This window comes from Athalia rosae, chromosome 1 (genome assembly GCF_917208135.1).
Source record: "Athalia rosae chromosome 1, iyAthRosa1.1, whole genome shotgun sequence".
NCBI lineage: Eukaryota > Metazoa > Arthropoda > Insecta > Hymenoptera > Athaliidae > Athalia > Athalia rosae.
The window spans coordinates 29824110-29842684 of NC_064026.1; the positions used below are offsets into that span (position 1 = coordinate 29824110).

General features: G+C 35.4%; 6 protein-coding genes and 1 long non-coding RNA gene across 13 annotated transcripts; 3 read left to right on the plus strand and 4 right to left on the minus strand.

The window, feature by feature from the left end:
* Window positions 1-7: 7 nt before the first annotated feature.
* On the plus strand, window positions 8-4258 carry LOC105683797. The gene is made up of 9 exons (XM_012396695.3): window positions 8-215; window positions 479-730; window positions 885-1042; window positions 1162-1309; window positions 1398-1824; window positions 1917-2071; window positions 2178-2417; window positions 2506-2738; window positions 2824-4258. The coding sequence occupies exons 1-9, from the start codon at window positions 161-163 to the stop codon at window positions 2995-2997; spliced, it is 1842 nt and encodes a 613-aa protein (XP_012252118.2). The 5' UTR covers window positions 8-160; the 3' UTR covers window positions 2998-4258.
* Window positions 3551-5018, minus strand: LOC105683800 (protein FAM32A). Its single transcript, XM_012396698.3, has 3 exons — window positions 4885-5018; window positions 4527-4659; window positions 3551-4422 (listed from the first exon to the last, which is right to left on the minus strand). Exons 1-3 carry the CDS (start codon window positions 4968-4970, stop codon window positions 4300-4302), a joined length of 342 nt encoding a protein of 113 aa, XP_012252121.1. The 5' UTR covers window positions 4971-5018; the 3' UTR covers window positions 3551-4299.
* On the minus strand, window positions 4885-13071 carry LOC105683703 (E3 ubiquitin-protein ligase Arkadia). Of its 7 annotated transcripts, none has more exons than XM_048649883.1 (13): window positions 12933-13071; window positions 10884-11071; window positions 10265-10706; window positions 9898-10055; window positions 9713-9825; window positions 9336-9493; window positions 9187-9266; window positions 8931-9045; window positions 8608-8749; window positions 8341-8508; window positions 8070-8261; window positions 7883-7965; window positions 4885-7767 (listed from the first exon to the last, which is right to left on the minus strand). In XM_048649883.1, exons 2-13 carry the CDS (start codon window positions 11068-11070, stop codon window positions 7638-7640), a joined length of 1968 nt encoding a protein of 655 aa, XP_048505840.1. In that variant the 5' UTR covers window position 11071; window positions 12933-13071; the 3' UTR covers window positions 4885-7637. The 7 variants fall into 7 exon arrangements, with proteins under 7 accessions (XP_048505840.1, XP_020706737.2, XP_020706736.2 ...); XM_020851078.2 differs by having other exon boundaries at window positions 8608-8836; XM_020851077.2 differs by having other exon boundaries at window positions 8608-8836; window positions 8931-9048.
* On the plus strand, window positions 12775-15004 carry LOC105683705 (zinc finger CCHC domain-containing protein 10-like). Its single transcript, XM_012396483.2, has 5 exons — window positions 12775-13059; window positions 13139-13495; window positions 13760-13912; window positions 13982-14256; window positions 14431-15004. Exons 2-5 carry the CDS (start codon window positions 13461-13463, stop codon window positions 14436-14438), a joined length of 471 nt encoding a protein of 156 aa, XP_012251906.2. The 5' UTR covers window positions 12775-13059; window positions 13139-13460; the 3' UTR covers window positions 14439-15004.
* On the minus strand, window positions 14822-17126 carry LOC105683704 (aurora kinase C). The gene is made up of 7 exons (XM_012396482.3): window positions 16809-17126; window positions 16529-16633; window positions 16207-16398; window positions 15894-16028; window positions 15623-15781; window positions 15204-15435; window positions 14822-15106 (listed from the first exon to the last, which is right to left on the minus strand). The coding sequence occupies exons 2-7, from the start codon at window positions 16624-16626 to the stop codon at window positions 15020-15022; spliced, it is 903 nt and encodes a 300-aa protein (XP_012251905.1). The 5' UTR covers window positions 16627-16633; window positions 16809-17126; the 3' UTR covers window positions 14822-15019.
* Window positions 17038-17892, plus strand: LOC105683706 (transcription elongation factor 1 homolog). The gene is made up of 2 exons (XM_012396484.3): window positions 17038-17254; window positions 17343-17892. Exons 1-2 carry the CDS (start codon window positions 17139-17141, stop codon window positions 17473-17475), a joined length of 249 nt encoding a protein of 82 aa, XP_012251907.1. The 5' UTR covers window positions 17038-17138; the 3' UTR covers window positions 17476-17892.
* Window positions 17892-18487, minus strand: LOC110116866. The gene is made up of 2 exons (XR_002305535.2): window positions 18352-18487; window positions 17892-18274 (listed from the first exon to the last, which is right to left on the minus strand). It is a non-coding gene; the product is annotated as an uncharacterized LOC110116866 (long non-coding RNA).
* Window positions 18488-18575: the final 88 nt, after the last annotated feature.

Below are 18575 nucleotides of genomic sequence, written 5' to 3' on the forward strand. Positions count from 1 at the left end.
TGTGGCCCGTCTTGCGTTTGTGGTGGTGATATCGTTAGATGATGCCTTCGTAGGGCGTGGATGAGTGACGATGTCTGCCAATTGCAACTTTTAATGTAATCTGAATTAACTGATTTTTTTATAAGTTTCTCAGTTTTATCGATTTGACAAGTGCTGCAATATGGAACGACGACTGACAGTATTTACTCACATATTATGCTGCATCTTTATACACGGTAAGCATGAAATATTTTTCAATTATTCTGTTATTGTTCTAGCCCAATTGTTAGCAAGTAGTAATAACCGTTGTTGTTTATTTGTTATTATCTCTTGTAATATCATTGTAGTATAAAAACGCCGTATTTCATCCATGTCATCAAGTTCAAATAGATAAGTAATGATTTTTGAACATTTGATTTATCTATGTCTTTTGCTGAAAGAATGCATCATCATCAATTTCCACTTTTCAAACTCACGATTCATCACATATTTTTTACAGCCAGTCTAGCAAGTGGTCAAGATGAAAACCCTTGTCAGATTCCACTCATAATCAGAGGGTCATGGTTTTCATGGGAAAATGGCCAAAAAACACAGACTGAAATCAATGCAGAAACCATGACTGGCAAGGGCTTCTGTGTCAACATGCTTGAAGAATATCATGTTAATTACACTTTTGTATTTCAAAAAGACATCTGCTACCACTGCGTTAAGCTTATTGTCAGAACAGTCAATGTTTTGGAGAAGCTCGAATGTAAGTCTTGCTTATTGATTATCAAACATCACCTGTAGGTTTTCAAGCTAGCTATAAGTTTAAAAATAATCAGACCAGAGCTTATATGATACTCATTAAATGTCTTGTATAATATGTACCTTAACATAGTTTTCTCTATTTTAATCCAATTTAGCCAGTTGCGTAAATTTAAGAAATGGTGTCCAGCCAACAGTAGAAAACGTATGCAGCGGTATTCATCCAGATCAACAATTAATCACCTTATTCTCAGAAAACTATGTCCCTGTCAATTGTCGATCATCTCTCGAAGGTGTTTGGCAATTCGCTTATCAAGTTAGTATGATTTTTTGACTAAATTGTTTTTGAGACCAACTTTTGATATCTGTGTTATTATTATGTATAAGTAACTGCCAAACTTATGAGTTGAAATATTCATATCTGTTTTTCAATAGAATCGATTCAGATTCACCGGTGAATGTAACAACCCAGATGCGCACATCCGTTCATGTCAAACGGCTGGAACTCAATTTCTGATAACAAATCAAAAGTTTACAATCAATTACAAACGATGCGAAAGTTTGGAAGGAACTTCGGATGCATGTGAGTACTTAAAAATAATTGTATACGAAACTATATTATAAATATTTTACAAGTTCATTCGATAAATTGAGGTATTTTTTGTGACTAGTGGTGGAATATAGCTGCTTGGGAGACTGGTTTGTTGACAAAAATCACTTTTTTGCTGTTGCAAATACCAAAGAATCTCGAAAGGATGAGAAATATCGATGTTTTCTTAAGAATCGTGATGACGATTTATACATTGGTGTTTCTATAACAGCTGAGTGTAATACATTGAAAACAGTTGAGAAAAGTCCTGAGCGTCTCAGGGTTACACCAGTGAAAGCCGAAGTCGTTGAACCAGGCTGCCGTCTACCCCAAAACATGACGGGTGATTGGATAAATACTGCCAACATAGACGCTGACATCTTCATCAATGAGACACATATCATAGAAACTTGGTATCCAGACGAGGGGCGTTATAGACGAACTATTTATGTCTGTCGTGAGCAAAGGGATACCAGAGTAATGATGGCCAGATTAACGGTTGATGGATGGTAAAAAACTAAAAAAATTTTATTTCGAAAGATTACAAATTTGCAAAATTTCAATAAATTTGAACGTAATAAGTATTTCATTTTCTTCACAGCCAAAAGGATTACGTATGCTTTGATTTTGTTCCACAACACCATAATATTATAAGATATAGACGAGGTATTGCTGTTATCAAAGACGATTTTCATACGGTGTGTTCCTGGGTTCAATTCCCCAATAAAGAAGCTTGGAAATACGATTTATTCCTAGGTATACATACAAAATTGAACTAAATTAGTCGTAATCGCTCGTGCACCAAGCTTTTGATGACATTGGGTACAACGAGCAGATGTTTACCATATCAGTTTACTTGCAGCAAAACATCCAGTACCAGTCAGATGTCCGGTGGCAGGAAAATATATGTTTAATCAGAGAGGAGACATATTGTTCGAAACAAGAATTTTAGGTGGTGTGACACTTTCCCCTCGACCAAATATTTACTGTAAGCAAAATATTTCTGACTTATCGGTATGCGATACTGATCAGAAAGAGGTGGCTATCGATGAAACCTACTGCCTATCTGTGGATCACTTGGGTCGACCAGTAGACATTTACAGTGAGTTCAGTAGACAAACATAATTGAAAATTTCAAACTAATATTTGCGTCAGAAGAGAAAAAATAAATAACTCGTCGTTCAAAATAGGCACACCTGACTACAAGATGAAATGCATCGGTTTCTGGAAAGAAAATTTGAAGTCGTACCTTATCACGTATGATGAATTGGATGCATTCAGTAAATATCGCTGTTGGGTTTATCAGAGAGCAGATTTAAATCGAGTGTTGATGTCTCAAGCCATTGGACCTTACTGTGACCTTAACCAAGACGTAACAAGTAGTAACTACACCGAAGGTGCTGCTGTTGCACTAGAGCTACAAGTACGTTGTTTTATATTATACATCTTTTCAAATCCACCTTACCAATTCGGTTATGGATTTCATTTCGGCTTATCTTCGTTTATAGGAATATGAACGTGAAAGAGATCAGTGTCCAATGCACTTTGACGATGGCAGTAATCCATGGGTGCAAACAGAAAATTACATCAAAGTGTTTCACTATGGCAACGGAGGTATCACTCTGAGTTCATGTAACACATTCTCCGTAGTCTTATTTCTGATTACCATGCGTTTCTTTTAGAAAACAAATATTCCCTCATTCATGACTACCTTATATGGTGCTTGACGTTATTGTGAATAGGTTGCAGTACCTGTAATGACTGTGTTCTTTGTTCATAACCGAATATCACATTCCGTGCTAGTACTTTATCATTATTTTCACATATCAAGTTTTGAAACAGGAATCTTGATATTAAGCTGCACTTTGATTACGTGAGATCAAAGTTATATAATATTTTTTGGCTCCACGCGAAGCCCTAAAACGTAAATACTTATCGTTAAATTTTTCGTACTTTATTAGTTCGCACAGCAAAAACCTTTTCATAATAGCAAGAGAATGAAATATTCAAAGGATTAATGCAATGCTCAAAAAAACAACACGAATCTCACAAGTTCAAGCAGTGTAACTGCACGGATTGACATCGTCTATAAAATGCGAGATTGCATATTTAATATCCATTTCAAATCATCTAATACCTGTATAATTATTATTCGTATAATCCTATTTTTATCTGCAGCTACATGACTAGAGAATTCCGTTCATTTGACGTACTTGATTTGTTGTGATTGAAGAATTTTTGAACTTTAATATTGACGATTTATTGATCAATCTAAACAATCAGTGAGATCGGTAGAGACATCTATATATTTGTTACAGAATAAGTAAGGCGTACCAGCCCACAATCTATTTGTATAATTTCTATGAATTTGATTCTTAGTTCTATTTTTTATAGGAAAGAAGTACATACTCCTGTCCGTCCATTATTATTAGAACAACTAACGATAGTATGACTGCAACTGAAAAAGTCCAGTCTATTTGTATAATTTCCATAAATTTGATTCTTAGTTCTATTTTTTATAGGAAATAAGTACATACTTCTGTCCGTCCATTATTATTAGATCAGCTAACGATAGTATTTCTACTGAAAAAGTCCAATGCCTCAACATCTCAGACGTGTATATCTTAGACAAACGTGTTAGGATTTATATCCTACACAATTACGACTCAACATTTTTTCACTGCAATAAAATTACGACTATTTTCAGTGGTAGTTACGACTATTACACATAGTTTATCAGTGAAATATAGAATATTAGACCATTATCCAATAAATTGGAATATACATATAGTACACTTTAACATTTGAAGAGTACATTTTAATAGAGTTATGAGGTAGGACATTTTTTTGATAATTGTGAGTCCTTGTATTGTGAATCACTCGATTAGCACTATATTGTTATGCAAAAAATATATTTTGGAATAAATTTTTATTACAATTCTACACAGCAACTTGAAAGTGATATCTCCTGAAAACTGGTATATTTATTTAGTCCAGCTGACTTTTGGTATGTCAAAGTGTTCTGTTAGACTGTCCAAATGTCTGTTAAATTCCTCCACTCGCTGTTTGTGTGTCATTGATGCTTTTTGTTTTATCCGTTCTGTTTGCTGTAAGTTTTACCATGATAATAGATTAACTTTCTCTCAGAGGGTGGCTAATTATGTTAAGATGGAGTAACTCTCCAGCAATTACACAATTGAAGTTTACTTACCATTTTCTCTTGCATCTTCTGGAAGGCTAGCTCCGCCTTGGTTCTTTTGAGATCAACCGATTTGGATTTTTCCTCATCAATGATTTTTGCCATTTCTATCGTCTTTTGCTCTTTTTGTTTCTTCTTCTTCTTTCTGGAACAGAACACATCGATACATCCAAAAAAGAATGAGATTGAAAAGATTATCTTCCAATCAAATTGATCCCCTGTTCAATTAGGATATTTATCTTCAACCCCAACTCTAAAAATCTTCAATTCCTATTAACCCCTCATAACACACTAATATTAAAAAAAGTTTTCAATCTATGAAAGAGCCAAGTGAGAGGAAGTGAAAAGAGGTAGTTGTGATAAATATTACTTTTTCACCACTGCCGAGTCACATTTCAATTTCAAGGGTCCTTTGGAGACGTGGGCGTATTCGTCATTCGTCGAATTTTCTGACATGTTAATTCTGTTCCATCCACCACACCGTATACTCTGCAAACAATATTTTTCAAGATTCAAACAAACGTCAAATAACCTAAAATTTACTGCAAAGTTGACGAACGCTTTGCCGACTGCGCAGTTGCATTCAATTCGTCGAATACCTTGTCTAGTTGCGTTCTCTATAAGCTATGAGTTGCATATGTATACAGTAGTGAGTATCCCATCGTATCAGGGATGGGATACGCTGTCTTGACCAACCAGTGAGTAGCTTTGAATGGAAAGTTGGCGCTTCGCAATTAGAATCAGGGTGCAGGGTGCTGACTGAATACCGCCCTTCATATTCCTAGATATGTAAATAACCCACGAATATAAGTCTAAATTCGTTGAAAATGATATACTCTGACGCCTATAAATCCTTATTCTAGTATTTGATACAAAACTCATTTTATTGCATTGAATTGATATACATTTTATTATATATAAGCATCGTGTAAAAGAATTTTTTCCACTGTTTTATCCTCGTTTTTGAGATAATTTAACATCATACATATATTTTTCATTTTCACTAATGTTTATACTCTGTGTACATTTTTTTGCGAATTACTTCAATCATACAAAAGAAATCCATTTATAAATTAAAAAGCATTGAAAATATTAATTACAAATGTAGTAGATATTATTTATATGCATATTATATCTGCAGCTATTCTCCGATAAAAATATTAAGACATACGGCAATAGTACCTCAGTTGATTAAGCCTTTACTTTCTAGTCTTTTGAGATTTAAATATTTCATTTTCAATTAAAAAAAGGAACTTTATCGTTTGAACAGTGAAAAAAAGATAAAATACGTGGAAATATATGTATATTTCTCGAATAAGGGAGGAGAAACTGTTGTTTGGCAAGGCAATTTTTGCACATTGATTTTGTTCACAGAAATAACATTAGTAACATAATGAACTGTTTGTTACCAACAATGAAGGATCAAAGAAGCAATCATGATATATTTTTCATACTTATTCCTATCCACAAGATAAGTGTATGCAACAATTGGTTGTAATAGCGTACTACGTGTATGTATATTATTCTTACTGAAAATTTTGATCTATTGATCTAGTAAAAACGTGAAAATTTTCAGCATGGAATTCTAAAGAAAGCTGCTTGAATTGATGACTGTACAGTTTTTTTCAACAGTACGAGTAGTTCGGAGGATTTTTTGTTTCGGCATTTTAATACTTTGTTTAATCTCAGTAATGTTCCTTAAATTTTTTAATAACCAATTGAAATTACTATGATCATAAATCTGTTACATTATAGGTATATATTTCATTGAGATAGTTTCGGTCATCAGTTATCAATATGAATTGATACCACAACTATTTAGTATAATAAATTAATGTTTCACACAATTAATAAACGATATTTGTTATTATCCGTAATTGTATAAAGATGAATACACAAATAAAATGACATACATATAACACAATAATTATATAATACAAAAGAAAATAATAAAGTTCACCCTATTAAAATTTTTCTGCTTAGCACCATTTAAAAATTGTACGAAACAAAGTGCCCCATGATGAACTATAGTTAAAATAATTCATAATGGAATCATAATATAGCGAATAAATATGTACACATGCAGATATTAAAATTGAGCTATCAACATTAAAACAGTTCTTGGGTAGTTTACCGGATAGTTCAAACGCAGACTTGAATCTCTTTTCTGATACTTTGGCGTCACAAGAACTAAAATGAGGATGACACTAATTTAAATTTGTCACGTTTGAAACAAAATCGATTGGAAGACAGATAAAGTTCATGCCGAATAATCGGCTAGAATTATTCAGTCTCTTTCCATTGTGTTATTTCTCGTAAAATAGTGCCCAAGAAAACAAAAGTCACGAATTGACGACACAGATTATTTATATTTCATTCCATTTGAAACGAGATTTGTCTACATGATCACCCATTCGCGATCAATTGAAAACTGTTGTCTTAGTAGAAAAAAAATACGGATCATAATGAGCGGTGATCGATAAATCGAAATCACTATGCATTAGGGTGTTTCAGGAATTTTTTTTTTTTTCTTCTGGGAACAAACTCAAAAACTTTCATTGGATCCTAAAAAGACGCCTTCAATTCCCTAACGTTCCATAGCGAAGAGCGTTCAATTTCCTACAAAAATATATTTTGGTCATATCTGTATACTAATTTGTTGGCGAGTAACAAAATTCAAAAACAAGAAATAATATTTTTCCCATGTTAATTTTATGGAAAGTAAAAAAGTGCGATGAGGGACATGTAAATATTAATATTAAGAGCTCAGATTTCAACAGACGTCTGTTGTCGACGAAAAAAGTCTTTTCTGAAACACCCAAATATGTATATCCCTACTTTTTCGATTAACAATAATTATTTAAAGCGATTCGATGTATACACTATGGTTAATACATCTAGTACAATCTGGAGCCTAGGTCTTTCACTTAATTTTTTATAAGTTTGGGGTTGCACAATTTCTTCCTTCTTTTCAATCACATTATGACAAAGAAGCATTCAATACATACTTGAGAAGAAAAAAAAAGAACATGCAAAATTGTTTTGCCGATGTAGGCAGTAAGTTTCTGAATAATAACTATACTTACAAGACGGGAATAATTACTAAATTCTATCGACCTTGAGCTATGCTGTAGCTGAGAACTCCTTGTGAAGAAAAGTCTCAATATCCACACGGCATATAGGACATCGCTTGTTGGTGCACAACCACTGATCAACGCAGTCTACGTGAAATAGATGCATGCACGGAAGCCTCCTTAAAACAAGAATAACAAATGTCAATTTGCTTTGATAGCTTTATATACTAGTCCATTTTATGCTAGGTACGGGATGTTCAACCTGACCTCATGAGGTAAAATACTACTACCCACCTGACACTTTCACAATCTTCAAATTCGGAGAGGCAGATTGTACATTTTTCTACAGAGTCTTCCCCATTTTCTATCTTTTTCACCTGGAATAAGAAATTTGTTATATTCAACATTCGATTTCATCACCAGCTTACCTGCCAATATCAAACGTTCAATAAAAAGGTCAATGTAGGCAAAGAATACTTACCCGCTTGTATTTATGTGGGAATGTATGGCTTTCAATAGATTCCTGTGTGGCTCCGCAACTAATATGTGTCATACGTCGTTGATCTACTATACGCATATAATGCTCGAGACGTGCTGACATGCGTGCTTGGTGAAGCACCAGTAACATTTCCGGGCCTCCACGCCTACAGTTAGGTAACACGGCACCTGAATGCTATTGGAAAGAGAAAACACATTGAATGCCTCGTATTCCGGAAAACTGTAAAACTGAATTTTCCAAAAATGATGCTCACCATATGTGAGCTGAAACTGATGTGTAGATGATGTGTGCGTGGTGGAATTTGTCGAGGAGCTGGTGGTGGATGGTAGTGGTACATATGATGATGTACGTGTTGATGTACCGGCATTGAAGGCATGTCAGGTCCTGGCTCCATGGGCTCGGGCGGGTGAATGGGATTTATCTGAAGTAGCACTTGTTTTGTAACTTATGTTTTTTCCAAGTGTTACGATTCCATTCATAATTCTTAATAATACTGATTCGAAAAATAATATTTTATTACCATAACGGGTGGTGGACAGGGGTTTCCAATCATCATGTTGGGGGGCAGAATTTCTGGGCGACTGTAGACAGTAGGTTGCTGTGGAGACGGTGGAGGTAGCGGTGACTGATAATTTTCTGTGTACATTGGTTCCTCCGTACCACTGCAACGAGCATTTGAATTAATGCCACTGCTACTGCTACACAAATGCAAGCCTGGCTGTGGCACTTGTGGATTTGGTGGCATACATCTACATATGAGAGAAATTCAATCCATTTGCTTACGTTAATCAATGTATCGGATCTAAATTAGCATACATTTAAACTCAAAGGATCAAAACTCACAAAAGATGAGATGAATGCGGACCAAGTCTACGCCGATGCATTTCTTGTATTCGTTGTTGATTCAACCACAATCGCTCATGCACTGGATGAATCCTTGGGGTTGGTACTCCAATGACTGCTTCTGACACATTAAATGTAAAATACTATATTAAAAAGTGAAAAGATGTTATCACTATGTTGAAATCTATTTTGCTCATACATCATCAGGTCAAAAATATGGTATGTTTTGCCTAGCTAGCACTGAGCATTTAATCACCTGGATGGTAAGTAGGATAGTACCCCGGTACTTGATGATGAGCATATTCCGGAGGCCCATGCATACAGCAAGAATTTACCCTGAAAGGTTGATGCAAATAACATTGTACTCGAATAAGAATTGAGTAATAAGAACTAATAATAACACACCTATGAGCATGGGGTATGTGACTGTGGAAGTGATTGCCAGAATTCATTGTTGGCTCATTCTGATAAGGTTGGGGTGGGGTTTGTTCGTCATCTGACTCTGTGGTAAGATCAACCACTGGCACAGGTCCTGTGGCTTGATTTCCATTTTGTGAAACTGGCTGTAATTTCAAATGGTTTATTAGTGACCAATAGTCTGCATACACAGATAGATCGTGAAAGCTTGTGAATAATGATATATAACGTGCAATGGCTTTTAAATTTAGCCAATGAGCAGTTTATCAAGCCAATTAGATCTGTATCAGTTCTGTTTGAGTTATTTTTAAAAAATGGTCTGAATGCATAATTTGTTGCAGGGTCAAGATTTTCAAGATAATTACTTTGTTATGATTTATGGTTCCAAGTACTTCTACAGAGCCCTCTTCATTCTCACTTTCACTGCTCGATGACCAATCCAATTGTAAGTCAGGAGCCGATGGCACTTCATCATTTCCTAGAAAATCATATGATCAAATAAGAATTTTTTATAAAAATTTAGGTGACTATAAAACTTGAGAATTCATACTCGAGGTGTGTTTTAGATGTGATTGTTGAGATCTTTCTGGAGTTGGTTTAAACTCTACTTGTGCAGGATATAAAGTAGGTTCATCAGTATTAGGGTTCTGAATATCACGTGGTCCCTCGTCTGAGGTGCTTCCGAACTGGCTTGCAGAACCAGTTACACTACAGAGATTCAACATATCTTTTAGCTATAATTTAAGGCGTTTGAAGCTCTATAATATGCGGCATGTCACAAAATAAAATTTTCAACAATTGCTATCAATAAACAGTAACAGGTCCACAGTATTTTCTTATTTCTCATTAATTGTAGATCATAGCTAGTATTGTGAAATGTTATAGGTAATTCTATGATAGTTTCATTTTTTATTAACCTGTAATCGACGGGAAAGTCTAATAGCCTAGACGGGCCTGGTATGCTCAATCTATCGACATGCTGAATATTTTTTAGTTTTTGCTCTTCATTTTTCTTTGATTTATGTTTAGCTGGAATATCTCCTCCATGTAAAATTCTTTTCCGTCGATAATTGTCACATACTCTCTCTTCACAAGGTTTGCCATCCGGTAGTGCTTGTACAGTATCTTTGTGCACGTTTCTATCCTGTCTATGTTGGCACATGTTACAGTTCACCCGACCTGGATGTCGATATTCTCGTGAATGTGAACTTCGTTCAGTAGGTGGGAGGTATGGCCAGAAAATAAGATTATTTTCAGAATTTGAATGATGCGCTGGAGTTGGAAATGGCTCAACAGGCAGCACATCAGTTTCTTCTATATCACTCTCTGCGAATAAATGCTCATACTCCATTTCATTAGCTGGAAGAATATTAATTGAAGTATTGCTTCGGGAAATTCAATTTAAAGATATGAAATGCCAAAACATTTTTTATGGTATCCAAACAGTGGCAAGAAGAGACAATCCCTCAACAGAAATATCATGATAATAAGGCATTAAAATTCATGAGATGTCCATAGAAATTGAAATAATATTACCTGCTGGAAAACGTGATTGTGGCGTTGGATCAACTGTAGAAGTAAAAGCAGTGTCAAATATATCAGCTAGCGATGCAGAGTTTGAATCCACAGAGGCTGCTGCAGCTTCTGTAGTAAATGAGCTGCTCCGAGTTTCTGCTTTTCCTTTATCACGCCACATTTCTTCAGAAGTTTTGCCATTGTCCATTCTATAAAAAAAAATACATTCTGCGGCCATTTCTTGGAAGTTTACTGTCAGAAAGTGAAGTGAACAAGGTATATAGTAAATTAAACTTGCACAGATATTCAGGTATAGTCAAAAGAAGCCAAAGAACAATGTCTGTCACATTATTGTTGATCATATCAAAGATCAACTTACAATAGGGACTGTTTTATTTTATATCAAAATAGGTAGTTTAATTACTACACATTGTTTTTATATCAGCTAATAAATAAAAGTCTTAGTCCCTACAGATTGACTAGGCACTAGACAATTGAGATATACAGACTGTTGTGCATAATTCGTTTTCAAATGAATTGGACTATCTATTGATCATGCATTTTTAGACAACATTGCAGCAATAAATAAATTAGGTAACTATAAGTTGAAAGCTTAAGGAGACATGAGCTGATTCAAACTGATCTAATCAATATCCTGAGAAAAGGTACTTCTTTTGATGTTTTCATCAATTCTCTATTACAATATTCAGGTGGCAAAATATGCTAAAAGTTTCTTAGGTCTGCCAAGCGTGCTATTGCACAGTATCAACAATGCACAAAAGGTTGCCTTGTCATGATAAACTTGTTCTTATATGATGTCTTAGAATATACTTTTGTAGAGTAGTAAGATCAAATTTCAATGAATAACTCTTTCTCATATTTATGTGGAATAAATCAGAATAGTCCAATTGCAAACGATTCATGAAAATCGTTTGTTTAATGAGTAAGTAGAGCTGTTATGTTATTACATTGGAAAAATACATCATTGTAACAGTGACAAGTAACATGAATATGGAAAATTGTGAAAGATACTGTTTATTCAGTTACAGCATTGTTAAGAGTTAAAGCCCTGGGCAGTTCATGTTCCTTCACCTCAAATTTACAGCAACTATTGAACTAGAAACTCTTTTAGCTACAGATCATTCACCGAAGATCAAACGCTAGACAAGACACATTATAAAGTTTCCGATTGAAGCGATGACCCATGATTTCAAAACTTCGAATTCTCTTTTCTCATAAAATATATACATATATTCACGGTACTGATACGTAAGTACCCTTGGTAAGTATACGATGAGCTTCACAACAAAGTATTTTATATCGTTGACTGAAAAATATGGGAAGACAGCCAGCTTTATGGGACTTGATGTCCGAGGTTCGATGTCCCAGCGATCTAACGCCCTCTGCGATCTGACGTGGGCACGAGGGCGCACTGTTTACTGATTCTTATAGGATCTTCAGTCGACGCGGTAGCTTGCTGATATATAAACATTCGAACATTTATTGAAATGAATTTTCGTTTTTATTAATTGAAATAAATTTCCGCCACAAGAAATTTGATTAGATGATTCAAATATTCTGATTTTCAATACCGCATCAAGGCCGAATTTACACTTGTACGTGTAATTGGGTGAAAAATTATCTTAAGAGGTCATGATATTATAGGTCGTTGAATTCGTCTCAAAATCAGTGTCAGCAACAATAACCACCATGTCCGTATCAGGCGACATTTATTTATTAAAAATGTAAGACTGTTAATTAGGTAAGGGGGCGAAATGGGGTATCCCGAAGGTTGGGGGACCATAATGGTACTGCATAGGTCCCTACGTAGTTAAGTGAAAGATTGCAGAAAAAAGAAGTCACGACATCATTGGCACGATTAAATTAATCACGATTCGATGATTCATTAAACAGGGATGTGCATCTCGGAAATTTTGGTAGTTCGTGGAAATGATAGTTCGTTTCCAGAAGAAATATCACATATCACAGATTTCTTGCAGATATACTGAGTGGTAGAGCTTCAGTCAACGTAGGACAGAAAGTTCTGTAACAGGATCTGTGTATGCATACCTTGCCCGTTTGTCGGCGAATACGATGTTGTGATGTCCTTTTTCACCTCATCATTTTTGGCCGAGTAATAATTTATCACGTTCCTTCAGTTTGGATCGTCCTTTGGATAAAACTTTCAACGCATAACGTACGTCGACGCTGATCGTGTCACGCGGTTTTACATGGAATTTATGTGATTTGCGGTCTACAGAGAAAATTTTTTGCAGCGAGCGCTCTTATGTCAGTAACACGGCCAGTAACAACAATAAAACTGAAAAAAATAGCCATCCAGCCTAATCTCTGATCCAGATGCAAGCACGGATGCAAGAATCGTCAAGGCGGCACACTGCATAACTCAGCACATACAAACGACACCTGCATGATGAATCTACAACTCCTCCTAAAATGAATGCAACAATCATCAACAATGCACATCGAAGCTCAAACTTAAGCGTTCATGCGATCGCGGTTTATTATTGTCAAATTTTGGCTGTACTATTTTGGATTATGCAGAGTGATTTGTATTTGTAATAATCAGGAAACCTCAAGATGAGCTCGTATGGTATGAAGTTGATGAAAAAAACGTATGTAACATTTTTGCATCGACTTATAACAATTTTGAACATCGTCTATAAATGACATGGAACATTTCTATCAGAGGATTATTTTCTATAGGTTATATTATTCAAAAATAAATCGTTTATAACATCAATAGAATATTTCTTCTACAACATAATTAATTGCATTGTGATCACATTTTGAGTAAAGAGCATCCTGACACTGTGACTATAATTTCGGTATTGTGTAATTCAGGAGAATATATTATGCGAATTTCAATATGCTTACAGAAATTCTTACCCGTCGCAAGCTGTACGCTGTCAAAAATGTTTGGAAATGGGTCACTGGAGTTATGAATGTAAAGGAAAGAGAAAATACGTGATCCGGTATTCACGTACAACACAATTGAAAAAAGCAATGAAGCAGAAGGAAGTAGAGAAGTTGTAAGTCCAGTTTTTTTTCTGTCAGAGAATTTATCATCAATATTTCTTATTTTTATCCGCATTTTGCAGAAAACCACTGAAAAAAGTTGATACTATTAAACAAAAGCAGAAGATCAGAAAGGATTCCAACAGTACAAGTGACTCAGATAGTTCAAGCACAGACAGCAGTAATTCAGATAGTTCTTCGGACGATTCTGATTCTAGCGACAGCACAAGCTCGAGTAGCGACAGTAGTAATAGTAGCAGTAGTAGTAGTGATAGCATTAATACTTCAAGTACTTCTAGCGAAGATTCCAGTTCCAGTAGTAACAGTGGGCCAAGCAAAGCAAAGAAGACAAAGAAGTGTAAGTTAATCTTCTTATATCTCAATCCTTTTAACGATGGATTCATTACTGTAATTTTGGGAGAAATACATTCATTGGTACATCTATTATTTTCCGTTACATGACCAATTGAAGAGTCATTTCAATATTCGCAAAGCAATCATCCAATTACCTGTGTATTTTTCATTGTTGTAGTTCTTTGATCACTAATACATGAGATGTTCGATTGCAAAACGTATAAGAACAGAGATGTATCCAAGGAATTGTCTGAAGCCACGTAGAAGACCAGCAGAAGAATCACGTTTTGTACCATTGTATATCTTACGTAGTTATTTTTGTTAGGGTTAATGTATTGCGAATTTGAAAAAACTATATGCTTACACAGAGGGCTAACCAATATAATTGGAATCTGTATAGAACCAATATTTTTTTCATCTACAAACCACATGTCATAAATCGCATTAATGGATAAATTTATCGATAATAAATATAAGGATAAATCAAGTATTTTTTCAAGATACCGAAAAATAATGGTGGCTTTTAAATTCTTCAAATTTAAACGATGAATATTGAAAAGGCTATTACATACATGATGTCTCATTTAATTTTAATATTGCTAAGAAAAAGTCAACTTTGGTGCCTCAACCAATATTACAGAAATACATTCAAAAAGTGATCAAAGTCAGTCTGTGTATGTAACAATGCATTGATATGAAAATTTGTTCTTACTTTATGTTGAATAAATGGTATTTTTTAGATCACTTCGAAATTTTGCGGTAAACAGCTATTTTTTATCCTTGTTTTCAAGTATCCAAGGATGTTTCATCACCGCAGGCAACGATATTCTATCTGAGCTTCTCCGTTTGATAAGCTAAAACATCAATGGTTCAGATTTAAAAGTGTAAATGTTGATTTTAGTATTTTGCATCAATGGACCCGTGATAGAAGGTCCAGTTAATTATTCATACCTTTGAAATGAGATCTTTACCACCAGCAGGTACATATGGTGGCCATTGTATGATGCAACCCTTAATTTTGCTATACGTTTCTTCGTGTGAATCGCTTAAAAAAGGTGGCTTTCCAACTAAAAATTCGTAGCACAAAATTCCTAAACACCAATGATCTATATAAACGTCATAAGTCTGCCCTGACACCATTTCTGGAGGTAGATAATCCAATGTTCCACACATGGTACTACGTCTGAAATAAAGAATCCTTACTCTGTCAAAAGGTTCAACTATAGAGTTTGACTAGAAATCGTTTTTTGCTTTGTGAAAATTGCTCATTTCAGCAAGATTGCAATTAATTGAAGGGAGATCCGAGCTAGCACTGACTTGAGTGTTAAGAGTAAAGTATGATTAGATCTAAATTTATTTTCAGTACTTACTTTGAAGATGGCGCATGGACAGACCACCCAAAGTCAGCTAATTTGATATTCCCTTCAAAGTCAAGTAACAAATTTTCTGGCTTTATATCCCTGTGGATTACGTGATTTTTATGGCAGTAGTGTAATGCATCAGCTACTTGATATGTGTACTTGGCAGATCTGAAATAGAAACAAGCCATGAAAAAAATACCTCGCATTTGTACAAGAGATGAAGCAAATTCTCGAAAATTTTGTTTTCAACAACTTAAAATATCATCATGGTAATATTTACAGCTGCTCATTAAATCTCTTTCCAGGCTGACGCTGTAGCTCCTTATAAAGTTCTCCTCTTGCAGCAAATTCCAAGACTAAATAAATACGCCGATTGTCATCAAACCATGTCAGTAACTGAAGAATATTTGGATGCCTAGAATATCAAATGCTCATTGAAACTTTCCTTAAGGACAATAAAAAAAAGTATAAAAGCCCAAAACCCACAGTGATGTAAGCTGTGTTATTCAAATCTAAACTGAGAGAACAATAGTTTAAGTTGAGATACATATGTACCTAAAGTAGTACGTAATGTACGTTACAATTTAACCTACTTTAGATGTGATTGTATTTCAATTTCACGAAGTACTTGTTTCTCTACACGCCCTTTGATCAGTTCAGACTTGAACAGAGTCTTAAGAGCTACCATGTAGTGGGTCCTTTTTTCTCTAGCTAAATAAACTCTGCCAAACTTCCCTCTTCCCATCGGAGCTCCGATATCAAAATCATCTACTGACCATGCAAACCTGAAATCTCATAAACGTTTCAATAGATATTCAAAATATCAGTATTTGCTGAGATACAATTTAGATTGACAGCTTCACTTCTATCCATTGCTTCTACGTGTTTGGTTAGTACATTTCAGGATCAGCTTACCCATGGCCTCTATTCTCTATATGTTGATGCATAGTTTCAACCATTCGATTGACAGCATCCTTGTATTGTTCAGGTATATCGCGGTGGTCCATAGCCATGATTAATCTATCAAAGAATAATACGAATAATAGCTCGTCAAACTCATGTGATACTGTTTTGCCAAAATCATGGATCACCTGAGAATCGGTGCTACCATATAAAAAGTGAATGTATTAACACATTAGTTGAGAGAAATAAGAGCTGATTACTAAATTTACAAGTGAACCGAAAATTTACGAACCCAATCTCTGCCAAATAAAAATATCCGACATTGACAGACAAGCGTACGAGTTGCAAACACTGGCAATTCCAACCACCACAAAAATTCAAATTGTGGACTCAACAGTCAACAGTCCACTGTTCAACGGTTTCAAACGCGCAACCACAGAAAATGGGCTGAAGTCCCTAGAATACCCTGATCCCCACACGTCAAGTCCAACAGGTGAAGCATGATTACCAACTTAAAAGTCTGATCTGATTGACTGCTGTTGACCCATCGGATTGAATTGGATAGATTAAACGGTGCTAAAATATTTCGGAATAGCCGGATAAATTTTATCTCAAGAAGAAAATGGGCCGAAGAAAAAGTAAGAGAAAGCCACCAAGTAAAAGAAAAGCGATAGAACCTTTGGATACTCAGTTTAATTGTCCGTTTTGCAACCACGAAAAATCTTGTGAGGTTAAAATGTGTGTAAACAAACCACAAGTTCAAGTGGTCAGAACATAGATTATTTCAAACTTGAATACGTATAAGAATTTAACTATTCACTTCCAGGGATAAATCAAGAAACACGGCCAGAATAACGTGCCGTGTATGCCTGGAAGATTTTCAAACAACTATAAATCTCCTTTCGGAGCCATTGGATGTTTACAATGATTGGATCGATGCCTGCGAGAACGCCAACTAACTAATGACAGCCATCACAACGCCAAACTCTGAATCATCTGCCCTGAAGTACCAACGGATTAAGTATGAATTTAGAGCACCGCTTTGGAACCCTTAGTTCGTGGGTGACTCCTTTACTGGATTTGAATTCTTCATTGCTTAAGTCACCGAAGATGTTTGTGTTCCAAAGATATTTGGTTCTTCAATAACATTCTCAATAGTGTTTATATTGAAAAAATGGAAGATGGGCCGACACAAGAAAATATCAAAATATCAGCTTTGTAATGCAAAGTGTTTTTTTGCTGCAGACTTCTTTGATATAAACGTTTTTTAGAAAAATATTTCAAGGTTTATTCTAGGATTACATCAAACCGGGTGTACTGTGTGATGATATTGGACGAAGAAAGAGAAACCATGAAATAAATAAATAAGACAATAACTCGTCCACTACTCTATTATTACAGTTTCAACATAAATTAAACATCTTTTGATCGTGTGGATGGGAATAAATTCATTACGCACACATATGCAACCTAGCGTACGATAGACGTTATCTCGCGATGCCCTGTGCATTGGAACTGCCCTGACATTTGTCCTCACACCAGGTCACTGGCGTTAATATCTTCGTTTAGAAAGAAGAAAATCTGTTGGAATCTAATTAGTTCCAGCAAAAGCGATGGTTTAGATAATTTTTTTCCGGAGATCTCTCTTCAAGCGTGATAAAACGATCTCACACCGTCTGCTAGCGCTGGTAGCGGAAGTACGTGCGGTGTTGACAAGATGGCGGGTGGTCCGATGGTGGATTCGGCAAAAAAAGCTAGCTGAAAATGCCGCGGAAAGTGAGAATGAGCGTAGCGTGTGAGGGCAGATAAACAGATATCAATAGAGTATTGGTTACCCGATAATCACGCGTCAATAAACCGTTATAAATGAGTCGCAGGTCAGTTTGCGGAGGATCGGAAGACCGGGAGATTCGTTTCCTTGTGAATTTCGGCTGCTGGCTGTGCGAGTCTGGAAGCGCCGCGACAACGACGCTATGGCGTCCATCGGTGTGTCATTTTTTAATCTCTAATTAGTGACCAATTAACATTTTCACAATTTAATATTACCTTTCAAAAATCG